Here is a 14,304-nt window from a genome sequence, read left to right as displayed (position 1 = left end):
GCTTCACTATTAGAACCCGCTTGCTGCTCAGTGCTAGAGGACGACCGATGCAATTTCGCTGGGAAGGAGATCAACTAGGCCACCCTTACCTTGAATTTTTGAGGGAGAGGATTAATATTTACTCCTAATTAATCTCCAATTAATCCAATTATGACTTTGAGAAAACGATTTGATTTTTAAACCATAAATTGATTTGAGAAACTCCTAGATCCGTCCATTATAGAAATCAGACATCTCCATTGGTTCAGCAATCTTGCTATGGCCCTCTATGCTCTTCCCCTTTCGTGATTTGATTGGTACAGACGGATTATGAAGAGGATTAGTGAGATTAAAGGTGATTTTGTGGTTTTTGTAAACCCACTAATGGTTTTCCACCTTGCTTTACCCTTTGGGCAATAGATTGATGGGGATTTGTTGTCCAATGCTTAGAGACAAGCCTTCTTTCAACCATACATAAACATAAACGTATTCTTCTTCAAATTTAAATTAAATTTTTTTACCAAAATCATATGTGCCTTTGTCTCTTTTACCTCTTTGTCCACAAGTCTTTGACCAACTTCAAGAAGATTAATTTAAACTAAAGCTTTGATATCACTGTCATGGGACCCTTTTGTACTTCTTGAAGAGATAATTTAAAATTCACAAATTACATCAAAATTGAAACAAAGACTTGAATTAAATTGAAAACTAAATAATATAACATAACTTAAGGCAAGAGAAATATAATAATATCACCATCAAGACAAGATTGGGTGCAATCTCCCCCCCCCATGCCGTGTAGCTTCACTTCCACGACATGAGTATTTATAGAATTGTATTCATAAAAATAGCCCAAGGAGCTAATAATAGATGTGCGTACAAATTGGGCTTGCTTTTCCCACTTTTTGGGGTATTACTTTACATATCAAAATCCCTAAGGTTTGTACATTTAAAAATCTTTGCCCAAATATCAAAATCCCTAAGGTTTGTACATATAAAATTTTTTAACCATATCAAAATCCCTAAGGTTTGTACATATAAAAATCTTTGCCCAAATATAATTACTAATGGGACTTGTTAAATAAAATAACTTTGTACATATTTGCACATATAATAATCTTATGCAAATTCGCACATTCCATTAAGCTGAATCTTGCACAAATTAAATTAAGTATATTTTTCTACGATTATTAATTTATAAAAAATATGATAAAATATATAGCTGTAATACCATTCTTGTAAAGTGAACGTGCAAGTCATGATCCGTGATGTCAGAGACAAAAAGGAGGTTTCTCTTCAGATCTAGAACCTAAAGATAATTTAAAAGACTTTTTGTACAACCTTCTTTAGACATAAGCGAAGTAGTACCTTAACCTTTTATTGGGCACTTTGCATCGTTGTCCACTACCACCACGATGTCATCTCTGCAAGCTTTAGGGAGGAATACCAATCCTTGCGATGTGGTTATGTGCCTACAAGCTCCTCTGTCCTCGATGATCCAAGGATCATCATGTGCTGCAACATGTGCTATTTCACGGAACACTTCTTTAATGGCAATAGACAGTTCTATTTCTGCAACATGATCGGATTCTTCCTTGGTCTTTAGAGTGCCATTATTTGCATTTGCGTACTTTTTCCTACAATCTCTGGCTATGTGCCCTTTCTTATTTTACATAGTAAATGGATTTAACCTTTTTCTTTTGATTTTGTGTTAGCAAAGAAAGCATGGTCACCACCATTGCGACTCTGCATCCACATCTCCTCATCCCGAAGTAATGAGATGTACTCAGGAGTAGGCATGACACTTACATTCAAAGATGTAACAAAACTATCATACTACCCTCAGACAACTATGAGCAAGATCCAAGGAGAGCACACTCATGCTAATTACAACCATTTATCTGGTCACGAATATCTTTGATTCTGGTGAGAAACACCTCCACCATTTCACCTTCATTCAGATTCTCTTGGTGAAACTAATTTTTGAGATTCCGAATCCTTGAGGAATTTGTGGTCTCACATTGGCTTTGCAAGAAGGCCCATGCTTTTGCAGTATGGAGACATGCTTAACCATGTTCAATACACTATCTTCCATGTTAGTGAGACGATGGTGTAGAGAGCATCAAAATCCCTTCATCTCCAAGCTTGGACAAGGTTGGCAGCACGATTACCATCTACATCCCTTGTTGGTGTGACAGGTGAATACCAACACCAATGATGGGCATCTCAAAGCTCATTGGAGGAAATAATAGCCTTAGGCTTGAACTTCTAGAGAGGATAATTGATAATGTTAAGCTTTCCATTAGCACAAAATGGGCGGTGTCTTGTGGAAGCTACCATTTCTTTAAGGGATTGCTAAGATAACAATAAGAAGTTTTGTACCGAGCTGGAGCTCTGATACCATGTAAGACACAACGTCGTGCAATGTATATACAAGAGAACACTCATAAGAAGTAGGATCTTTCACATCATAAAACTTTGAAACTCAAATTGCACAACATAGATAGAGAAGAATACTATATTACTGAAGTGATACAATAGATGGCAAAGAGCCACACCCGTGTGCTCCTATGAAGGGAGATTTGATGGTGGCTGATCTAGAACTGCTAAAACGGAGGCTGTATGCTAGTAGAAGCTATGGAGTAAACTCAGAGTGAACTATTGGGAGAAGGTATCTTTATATGCTTGTTTGTATATGTGGGGCGGCCATGACATGACCGCACAAGTCCACAATCATAGTATGTGCCATCATCCGCCATGTAGACTCAACTCATAAAAATGTTCCTACCTCCCACGGCCATCCAAGCTCATCTTGGGTATTGCTCAAGCCTCATAAAATGTCAGGACAAGGTGTCCAAGAGTAAAGTCTACCTACTCCATGTGTGGATTGTTATGAGATAATTATCCAGTTAAGCATGTAGCCTGTTTGGCAACGCAAATTCAATCCGAGCCGTTTGTGGCCTTATACCACCTTCTTGTGTGAATATGGGGATGTTGGGGCACTCGTGCTGCTCAACCATGGTTACTCCTCATAAAGCGGGCCATACAAACATGAGCTACCCGGTGCCTTGACAATACAATACGAGGGTGGAGCATTGATATTCAACACAAGTAGCTATGGAGAGACTAATTATATTGGCAATGACAATAAAATTTACACATGCAACAAGAAAAGATTTCCAATTGTTACGGATTAGATAGATTGCTTATATAAATTTTGAGTCTCTAAATTGTGAAGGTAATTTGCCCACCCTTTCCAATGAAAATGTGAGAATATCAACCACTTAATGAGTTCATTCAAACCTGATCATAAAAGTCCATCAAGAAGACTTGTGTTTAGTTCCAAATTGAGCTCTTAAGTCAATATACTATAAAGGTATAGCTTGTAATGGTTTGATCTACAATGAGGTCTTTAACTTAATATAAGCAATTTGCACGTAGACTTGTAGTACATTTAACTCAATATAAGCAATTTGCACGTAGACTTGTAGTACATTTAAAGAGGGTTTGGATGCCGGCTCAACAAGGAAAAGTGGTGGTGGTAGATTTAACTAGCCCTAGGATTGGTTGAAGACCCTACTGGCGGGTGTCTGATGTGCAGGTTGAATACTGAAAACATCATGCTTAAACCATGTGGTTTTGCAAGCCAGGTGATCTTAGCCACCTCTCAAAACAACTCCTAAAAAACACAACAACGTATGCAATGTTTTCTATGACGGTTTTGATGAGAGGCATTGTTCGTTACACATTTAGGGGCTGTGATCTCCCGGGCAGCTGATGTGTGAACCCCCTTTGCCACATCAGGTTGGGCAGGCAGGCGAGGGCATTGTGCCCCCCCCCCCCCCCCCCCCCCCCACGGGCCACATTACTGACCACTCACATGCGCACGTGTGACCCCGAGTCTTTCAAAAAGGAGGCTTTAAATTAGAGCTTATCCTGTGTTGGCAGTTCGGCATCTCTTAGGCTGTCTCTTAAGACACATGCACACGCGTGACAAACAAAAAAAAGAAGTTCCGAGTTTATCCTGTTTGGCCTCTCTTGAAGGAAGGATATGGCGAGCCCCATTTCATTTATGAGGTAGACTTTCTGCTTTCTCTCCTTATTAAGATCTGTGGGATCCTGTTTAGCTCTTAATCGCGATTAACTTAAACACAAATTTCTGATTAAGCCAAACCAACCTTAATGGCTAGTTCAGCACATCAAATCAGGGTTTCAGAGTGCTTTTCAGAACTCCCGGTCCTGTAAAGGTCTAGATTACCGCTGCACAGGTAGGGTTTTCGAAGGCAAAAGTGTATTAAAACTGTTTTCATTTCTGGTCCCAGAGCCCAACGAGAAGGAAATGTGGATTAAAGCTTAGTTTCAGAGCATCAAAACGGGATCAAAACTGTGTGATCAAGTGCAAATCCGGTGATATGGTCTTATGTATGACTATCAAGGCAGATTAATCTGTAATCATGAGCATGATTAAGACACATCAATATGTGGCTGCTTGAGTAAGGCACATTAATGAACACGTCAATGTGTGGCAATGGGATGATTAGGGCACATCAATGTGTGGCAATGAGCTTAATTAGGGCACGTCAATGACACATGAACGCATTTTCAAAGACGGAATGATGGATGCTCGCTAATACCACATGATCATATCTCATACAACTGCTGCTTCCACAACTGAAGCTGGAGCTAATGGTGAATAGCGGTAGTGTAGTGCTGATACCGTTCATCACAAGGCTGTGACGGATTATTGAATTTATTCTTTCATGAGTTTTCTTACGTTTGGCAGATCTGTAGGCAGAGCTCTTTTGTGCTGCCGATTGAAGCGGCCATATGGTCGATAATTTATCAGGTGTCACCAGAAAATGCCACATTGATTGCACCACACCATTCATCTGTAGTTATGCCCTTGAAGATTCACTTAGTCCTGTGAGAAAGACAACCACCTGGACCTCACAGCATGGGTATTGAAATGCGCTGCCTTTCTTCAAAAGGGGAGAAGGCTCATCCTTGCCCCAAGGAGGCACCTTTGGGGATTCTGATGTCATCATTGCACTCAGCGAAAGACTTCATACTGCCTGCGGTTTCCTCCTCATTGGGGAGAACATTCATGGATTATCACTCTAATCTCAGAATGGCACCAACAGATTCTGTTCTGGCATCAGTCAGTGCCGGGGAGGATAGTACCATATGTCAAGGTGCATTAGAGGATAGCAGGCAAGCTATGTACAAAAGAAGTCATCCATGCCAGGTTTTACCACCAGATGGGACTCCGAATAACCTGCCTCACAGCCACCATTTAGCTCTTTGTTTTGAAGGTCTTTCAAATCTACGACTTCGAAGCGGCTTTATCCATTTTTGTAATGATTATGATGATCTGGGAGGCAAAAAGGCGCACAAGGGCTTTATTTCTAAAGCAGGATCACAGACACACTTATCCAGGCTTTCAATGCAGGGTTTGTCAAGCATCGTCCCTATTTGCTGCCTTGTGTTCAAACCAGATTGCGCCAGCGGGAAAGCTACGGATCCTGTGTGCTTTGCAAACACTGAAGATTCATATGAAATGCAAAAGCCTTCCTCAACTGCAGCATCTCTTTTTCAAACAATGATGGAGCATTGCCTTTTTGCAGGCTCAATCATTTCCAAGCATGCCGGACAGGTGATGCCATGGAACGACAACTTGATCTGCACTATTAATGACTCAAGACAGAGGATGATGGGCTACTTGAATGAAAACCTTTGCATCAGTGTGACGATTGAGAACTATCAAGTAGGCAGTTTCTTTCACAAGCAGGATATAGACAACAAAATGAAGCGTTCAAAGTGTCTTAAGTCGGCATCTTTAGGGTTTGCAAAAGTCGGAGGTGATATCAATACAATTGTTCCGTCTATTAGGCCTGCAAGCCATAACCAAAGCAGTCTGCCAACAAACGAACAGGAGGAAACTCCTCATTCTTTCACAGCAGGGCTTTTTAGAATGTCAATGCCAAATATTGAGAGGCTACGCTCTACACTGTTGACGGTCTCATTGACAGAGCTTATGGAACTTGTTCCACAGTTGGGAAAGACATCTCAAGACTTCCCAGATAAGAAGAAGCTCTTCTCTGTGCAGGACTTCTTCAGGTATACAGAAGCAGAAGGTGAGTCATAAAGCATCGTCTAAACTGCAAAACTCAAGAGATTTTGTATTAATACTTGAAGCACTAGGACAAATTAATGCGTCCATGCGTGTGTGTGTTGTTTTCAAGCCTTTGATGTAGAGGGAGTTCTCTGCTTTGCATGAAGCCAAAATGTCAATGTTAGCAGGTCCTCAAATGAAGTTCATGTACAGGGATTGCATGTTCTGTCATTCCATCCATAACATCTGCTTCTTTCCTTCCACTCTTGCACAAGTGAATTGTGTTTCCAGCCAGTGTTTTCCACTCATCTTTATAAAACAGTATTTTTTTGGATCTTTGCTTGTATTAGAATGAGTTGGTGGTTGGGACGCAGTTGTGGTGGACTTGTACTGAGGGTTTTAATCACAAAAGCAGCTTAAGTTGACTGGTTTTGTGAGAGCCTTGTGCATTCAATCATTTACCGAAGGTAACTATAGATAAGCACAAGCCAAAGTTATATGAAACTGTCAATTTGAATAAGAAATAGAAGGAGCATCTTGAGGGGGCTGAAAAGGTCGCATGTGAAAGGAAGGTACAAGCTAGGAGAGAGAGAGAGAGAGAGAGAGAGAGAGAGAGAGAGAGAGAGAGATTTTATTAATGTCTAGAAAAGACCCCAATGGACCTATGAGATCAACAGGTGTTACAAAAGTTCCATGTGTAGATTGTGAACATGGAAACAAAAGTACTGAAAATGAAAAGAAGATGCAAGCCTCCCATGTACATGCAGTACTGAAAATCCCGGTGCAAGATGGCAAACTCCTCATCCAATGATAGTAGCATCCTGCTCCATGAATTAGGTTGTGGTAGCGGGTACATGTGGCCAAAGTGTCCCACAAGCATGTGGGGTATAGTTTGACCTGATTGTATGATCCCTCAGACCCTGTAAGCCTGGATGGTACTCTTTGGCATGGGCGAATGCAGTCTGAAGAAGTGTGTAATGGATGTCCGAGAGGGATCTGTTGACTGTGACTCTCTAGGTGCTGTCTGGTTATGGTCTCCTTGTGGTGGCAAAGCTCCAGTAGGTATAGACCCATGCATCTCTGGTCCTTATAATGCATAACCAAGGAGAGAGGCCAAATCCATCTTGGAAGAGACAATAAAATCTCCCTTGAATCTCATAGGTAAGATGGGCATTTGAAGAGGGGGGGATGTTATGTACTTGGTACTAATCCTTGGGATTAGTGGCCTAATTTGGTAGGGTTAGGGAGCCCTGGGATAGGAGAAAGCAGACTATTATGGGTGAATAAGGTTATTACTAATAAATCCATGTGTCTTGGCTATTAAAATAGTTTGGCTATTTATAACAACAATGGACACTATAGAAGTGAAACATTGGTTATTATTGATGTAGCCGCACTTTTAGTCTAAGTCTTGACCAAGACTCCAGCCATAGTTGTGGCAGAGCTCAAATAGGCTTGCCTAGAGGCTCTACGAGCCCAACCGTAGGTTCTACCTACCCACTCGTGTTGGTTTTGGGTACAAGTACCAACTTGTCAAAGGTCATTCCAGCTTTTCTTGGGAGTGTCGCGTGGGTTACTTCGGCGCCATAGTGCCTAGTGCTCGGACGTTGGCTCAAGTCTATGCTTCGAACCTCCCCCAAGCCAAGGGGCCAAACTTTGACTCCCACAAATCAGTGCCTAACAGCCTGGTGATCCTACCAACTGCATCTGCAGGGGAGCTAGCATGCACCCCTCTTAGGGGTGTGTTTTGTGTTTAGGAGATCTATGGGGTTGTTACACTTGATATCGGAGTGCCCTAAACGCGGAAGGTATCGCGATGCACGGGAGGTGGTCTCAGTAAGCTTTTTTGTTTTGCTTTTCATGGATTCGCAAGAACGAGGTATTTGTTGGGTGTGGGGGAAGAAGCCTGCACAGAGACACACACACACACACACAAGTGCAAGAGAGAAGAACTGGTGAAGCCAAAGAGTGCTGGAAAAGATGTACTCAATAATAATATGAAAGTACAATGTGAGTACATAAAGTAGCCTAGGGCAAAGTGCCCAACACATATAAGTGTGTTCACACGGGGAAAAAACCTGTTTCCAGTCACAGGGAAAAAATGCCCATGAGTAAGCTGTGTTCATACCTGAACTAGCCGGGAGTGATCATGACCAACAAACCCCCCTCAAGTGAATGGTGTGAATGGGGATAGGGTGTAGCAGACTACCCTGGAAGAGGCTGTAAGCTCAAAGCTTTGCGGAAAGCTTCAAACTTTTCCCTCGAAAGAGGCTTTGTAAACCCATCTGCTATATTGGCATGTGTAGACACATAAGCCAAGTCAATCTCTCCTGCATGGAGCCTTTCCCTGACATAATGATAGTGAACCTCAATATGCTTTGTGCAGGCATGAAATACTGGGTTTCGTGCAACTGCCAAAGCCCTCTGACTGTCAGTGTAAATGGTGGTAGGGGATTGCTGTCCAACACCAAGATCGGCTAGAAGGCGTCGTAGCCAAACACATTCCACAGTAGCTGTAAAGGCTGCCCTGTATTCAGCTTCACAACTAGAAGTGGCCATTGTAGGCTGCTTCTTACTGAGCCATGAGATGCATGAGTCACCAAGAAGAAAATAGTTACCACTGGTTGACACTTGCGTGTCATAGCAACCTGCCCAATCACTGTCTGTAAATGCAAGCAAGCATAGTGTAGAAGAACTGCCATAAAACAAGGCAAAGTTTGCAGTGCCTTTAAGATAGCGAAAGACACGCGCTTGCCAATGCATAGTGCTCGGACAATGCATGAATCTGCCCAACTGAGAAACAGCATACTGTATGTCCAAACGAGTAGAGCATAAATAGATAAGGCATCCCACAGCTTGCTGATAGGTGGCAACATCAAAAGGCTCGCCAACATGCTCAAGTGACAGTTTTAGACCTGGCTCCATAGGAGTAGAAACATGTTTACAATCTGTCATGTGAAAACGCTCAAGGAGCTGCTCAACATATTTGCAGTGAGATAACATGATACCCCCCTTTCAAGGTATAAACTGTATGCCCAAATAGTAATGTAAATGCCCCATGTCTGTGACATCAAATGCATGCTGCAAATCAGCGTTAAAAGCTGAAATATCACCCTCTTCAGGGCAGTGACGAGCATGTCATCCACATAAAGAATAAGGATGAGAACATTGTTCCCAATATTGCGTACATAAAATGTACTCTCAGCTGAACTACTTTGAAACCCTTTGGCAGTCAAGTGTACATGAATTTTGTGATACAAGCACGAGGAGCTTGTTTAAGACCATATAGTGCTTTATGTAAACAGCACACTTTACTTTTTGCACCTTTTTGAACAAAGCCAGGACGCTGAGACACATAAACTTCCTCCTGCAATTCGCCATTCAAAAAAGCAATTTTGACATCCAACTGATGTACATGCCATTGTTTGTGGGCAGCCAATACAATAACAGTACGTATGGTAGTCATACGTGAAGTGGGAGCAAAGGTCTCCTCATAGTCAATGCCCTCACGTTGGGCATACCCTTTGGTGACCAAGCGAGCCTTATGGCGATCAATTGAACCATTAGGCTTACGCTTAAGTTTGAAAACCCATTTTGTGCCAATAGCACGCTTGCCTGGGGGCAAGTCACATAACTCCCAAGTTCCCAATATCTATACCCAATTTAATACTATGTTGCTTTGGCTACCCAAAATTTGAGTTAATCACGATGTGGTCAACTTCTAGTTTTTCATGTGCAAGATTTTTGCTTTCCCTTCAGCTCTATGAGGTGATATTTTACACAAGTTAGAAGATGAAGCTTCCATAGATTTATTTATCGGACCCTAAAGAGGAAGAAAACTAGATATAGGTGTGCTAGCTATGATGGATGTATGTCCCGCGAGAGACAACCATGGGAACATAGTTTTATGAGATGAGAATGGTAGAGACATAATTCCAGTCCAGGACTGTGATCCCAAAAATAGGGACATCGGTTTTGCCAAGGAAGGAGGAACAAAACCCGTTTTTGTCAATGGAGTCCAACTCTGAACGCATGGCTGCCACCCAATGGTTATCCTCCAATGCATCAACATGAGAAATGGGTTCCTCATTACAAGCAGTGGCAACAAGAGCTGTATCCACATAATGTAAAGATGCATGGCGAGAAGCAGCATGTGTACGACTTGGCATAAATGTAGACTGTTTGCTATCACACAAAGTGTCAACCAGCCATCTAGGAACAGTTTTTGACTTCCTAGTATCTGCATCTTCCTGTGCCAATGCATCACCCAAGGTATCTTGATCAATCTGAGGCATATCAGGATCAATTTGGGGCAAGTTCAGCTGCTGATTTTGCTGATTTTCAGCAGGCATAGGTGGGTGTAAATGAGCTGAAATTGGCTCTACATTGTCCACATTTGAATTGAATAAAGGCAACAAAGTATCAAACACATCTTCCGGCCCAATAGATGACTGTTTGGTACATGAGACAAGTGGTTGAGATGCATATTCATCAAAGATAACATCTCTTGACACAATGATCTTGCCTATATTAGACACATAGAGTCTGTATCCTTTACTTTCAGTACTATAACCAATGAAAATGCATTTGATGGCCTTTGCATCAAGCTTATGTCTTTGTTGTGTGGGCACATGCATATATGCCAAACACCCAAAGGCTCTCATATGAGTCACCACTGGAATCCTGCCATTCCATGCCTCATAGGCAGTCATAGATTTCAAGGCTTTAATGGGGCAACGGTTAAGCACATAATTGGCACACATAACCGCCTCAAGCCAAAACTTGCTGGGCAGATCCTTGCTTTTGAGCATGCAACGTGCCATCTCCATAAGTGTACGATTACGTCTCTTTGCAACTCCATTTTGCTGAGGAGTATGGGGGTAGTACATTGATGAGAAATACCATGTAACTGCATGTAAGCTGTGAACTCATTTGACAAATATTCCCCCCCTCGATTTGGACACAATGTGACAAGCTTGTGTCCACAAGCATTTTCAGCCATGGGACGGAAGTCTCTGAAAGCTGCAAAGGCACCTGACTTCATTTTTAAACCATACACCCAACAAAACCGAGTGTAGTCATCAGTGGGCGTGATGAAGTACAAGTGTCCTCCAAAAGATGGAGCCCTCATGGGGCCACAAAGATCACTATGAACAAGCTGTAATGGTCGGACAACCCTCATAGCGCCATCTTAAGGAAAGGAATTCCTGTGCATCTTTCCAAGGATGCATCCCTCACATACATGCTTGAAGGGAACCTGCATAGGAGGAAGCTCATGCACCATACCTTGCTTCTGCAAAGCGTACAAGAGATGGGAAGTTCAAGTGACCAAACTGACCATGCCATAACTCAGTGTCACTCAACACACGGGAGGTGGATGCAAGCATAGCATCATGAGAACAAGTACTCCTGTCATACATATCAAGCTTATACAAGCCACTGCATAATGTCCCATAAAGCATAAGAGAAGCTGAATCTGTGCTGTCATCATACACTGAGCAACAATGGTCAGAAAACTGAACCTTAAACCCAGATAATGCAAGGGCTGAAACAGAAATGAGATTCTTCTTAATGCCTGGTACATATAAAGTGTCACAAAGATCAAAGCTATCCCCATTACATGCTGTTAGCTCCACATTGCCAATGCCTTTAATGGAGTAAGAGGTATCATTGGCACACATAACTATGCCACCTGGAGGTGAATCCTGCAAATTGGCAAATAGATCTCTGCAAGAAGTGATGTGCTTAGAAGCACCATCGTCAAAGTACCAATCTCCAGCTGAAGAGTAGTAGCAAAACCCTGATAGGATTCTGGCAAACCCTGAAGAGTAGTAGCAAAACCCTGATAGGATTCTGGCAAACCCTGAAGCACTATAGATACAAGTGAACCATCTGGAATGACCTCATCAATGTTGATGAGCTACTCTCGCAAATCCTTGATGCGGGTAAGGAACTTGTCCATTGAATCATCCTCATCCATATGCTTAGACTCAATCTTCTTGCGAAGATAGGCAACACGAGCCTCATTGCGAACCTGATACAAAGAAGCAAGTACATCCCATGCACCCTTAGAAGAAGTGCATGAACGAATGTGCGGTATAACCTGCCTTCTGCATGAAAGGGCAATCAAAGCACGTGCCTGAGCATCCTTGGCATCCCATCTGAGCTGTTCTGGAGTGGGTGGCAAAGGTGCAGAAGATGTAGCACCACCTGAAGATACATCATAACCTTCCTAAAGTACTTGCTGCTCATGCAGGAGCAATGGGCCTGGCATAATAAATCACCAGTGTTCCCAGACATGGTGTTCACAAGTGTGTACAAACAAGTAGTAATGTTGCAGTAATGCTGTAACACCCAAAAATTTGGGGGAAATGCCCCAATGTCAACTGAATTTGCCTGTAACACCCAAAATGCCTGCAAATGTCTATAAAGGACGTGCAAATGGTGTCAATTTTTGCAAAATCCCCAAATTTCTAGTGCAATTACGCACCGAACCAGGCAAAATTAGTGCCAATGTATGTCAATTTTGCAATTTTGAGCTCAATTATGAAAAGCCCCAAAATTAATGCAGCCAAGTTGCTAATATTTTGAGCAATTTCTGAAATTTTTAAAAGAAATTAAAAAAGATAGCAAATTGGTTACTAGTTACTGTTGGCACAAAGTTCGAGGAGAAGGGCGGCGCACAGCACAGGAAGTACAAGTCAGGGTGTCACCAGATCTGGGGCGGTGTACGATGCAGGGCGACAGGCGGCGTATGATGCAGGTACAATCGGCGCAGAGCAGATCTGAAGGTGTACGATGCAAAGGCGATGCGTACGGTCACAGATCTAAAGGCGGCGACTTGTGGTGAACGCGTTTCTGGCGGTGAACGGTGGCGGCGGATCTGGCGGTGAACGGCGGCGGCGGATCTGGTGGTGAACGGCGTTTATGGCGGTGAACGGCGGCCTGAAGGCGGATCTGAGCGCTATTGCAGAGGCGGCAACAGGGCGGCTGAGGGCGAAACCCTAACCCTAAACAAGGCAAAGTAGGTGGGAACCCTAACCCTAATGTAGCAAAACCCTAATGCAAGATGTGTGCAATAGGTTGAAGCTCAAGCTGTGATACCAATGTTGGGTATGGGGGAAGAAGCCTGCACACAGACACACACACACACACACACAAGTGCAAGAGAGAGAAGAACTGGTGAAGCTCAAGAGTGCTAGAAAAGATGTACTCAATAATAATATGAAAGTACATAAAGTAGCCTAGGGCAAAGTGCCCAACACACATAAGTGTGTTCACACGGGGAAAAAACTAGTGTCCAGTCACATAGGGAAAAAATGCCCGTGAGTAAGCTGTGTTCACACTTGAACTAGCCGGGAGTGATCATGACCAACAGTATTCTCTACGCTTTTGTGATTTGATGCATACTCATTGAAGGTATTTCTCTATGCCATGCCTAAGTTCTCATCTCAAAAAAAAGTTTATGCTTTTTAGGGTTCTGCTGTCATGTTAGGAAACACATGGATTCAAAGGTAGGAGAATTATACAAGAGAGATGTGTAGATCTGAAACCCTAGGAAAAACACAGGCTGAAACCCCTAGAAAAAAAACCTCTATCTCATACCTGGCTGCAGAGGTGCTTGTGTAGCTTATGGCGTGCATAGGCGGTGTAGATGGAGCAGGGGGCCAGAGGTCAAGGCTGGCCATATGGCAATGTGCAACAGAGCAGTGAGCAGAGGTGGGTGTACCTGCTGAAGGTGACCAACGGTAGGGAAAGAAGGGGGGGGGGTGTGTAGGCATGGGCATCAGAAGCAGGGCATGTAGAAAAGAATGCTGTGTGGGCAGACAGGCTTACGCATGCATGAGGGCATGCTGAATTTGTGCACAACTAAATAAAGACTTGTTAAAAAAAAAAAAGGAAAAATCATTGATTTTCTTTTCTCTAAAAACCATAACAAAAGAGCACTGCTCTTTATTGTTGAGTGTGGGATAGAAGTGCAAGGAAGAGTCGAGACAACTTAATAAAGTCGACCTCCTCTTGTACATGGAGCAGTGGCATTAATTCTGAAATTTTCACATGTGAAATGTGGATTTTTTCCCTTGCTGTTTTGTGATTTTCAGAATCAGCATGTATAGTATTTGACGTGATAGCAATAGAAGAAACCCTTTTCACTCTATCCATGGTGAAGATTATATCCCTTACTTTCTCACATCATCTTTCTGATCATGAGA

At 42.6% G+C, this 14,304-nt stretch overlaps 1 protein-coding gene across 1 annotated transcript in view; it reads left to right on the top strand.

Moving 5' to 3' along the window:
* The first annotated feature begins 3,851 nt into the window (after positions 1 to 3,851).
* LOC147616469 (calcium-dependent mitochondrial ATP-magnesium/phosphate carrier protein 2-like) overlaps positions 3,852 to 14,304 on the top strand; it is an 81,466-nt gene continuing 71,013 nt past the window's right edge. Inside the window, exons 1-2 of the mRNA XM_086777538.1 lie at positions 3,852 to 4,056; positions 4,302 to 6,113. Coding sequence (XP_086633664.1) covers positions 4,934 to 6,113 — 1,180 coding nt within the window. The 5' untranslated portion in view covers positions 3,852 to 4,056; positions 4,302 to 4,933. The remainder of the gene's footprint in view (positions 4,057 to 4,301; positions 6,114 to 14,304) is intronic.

The sequence above is a fragment of the Cibotium barometz genome, chromosome 38, assembly GCF_041138505.1.
Source record: "Cibotium barometz isolate CiBa-2024 chromosome 38, ASM4113850v1, whole genome shotgun sequence".
Taxonomy (NCBI): domain Eukaryota; kingdom Viridiplantae; phylum Streptophyta; class Polypodiopsida; order Cyatheales; family Cibotiaceae; genus Cibotium; species Cibotium barometz.
The sequence above is the reverse complement of the archived record's forward strand: the minus strand, read 5'-3'. Positions and strand labels throughout refer to the sequence as shown.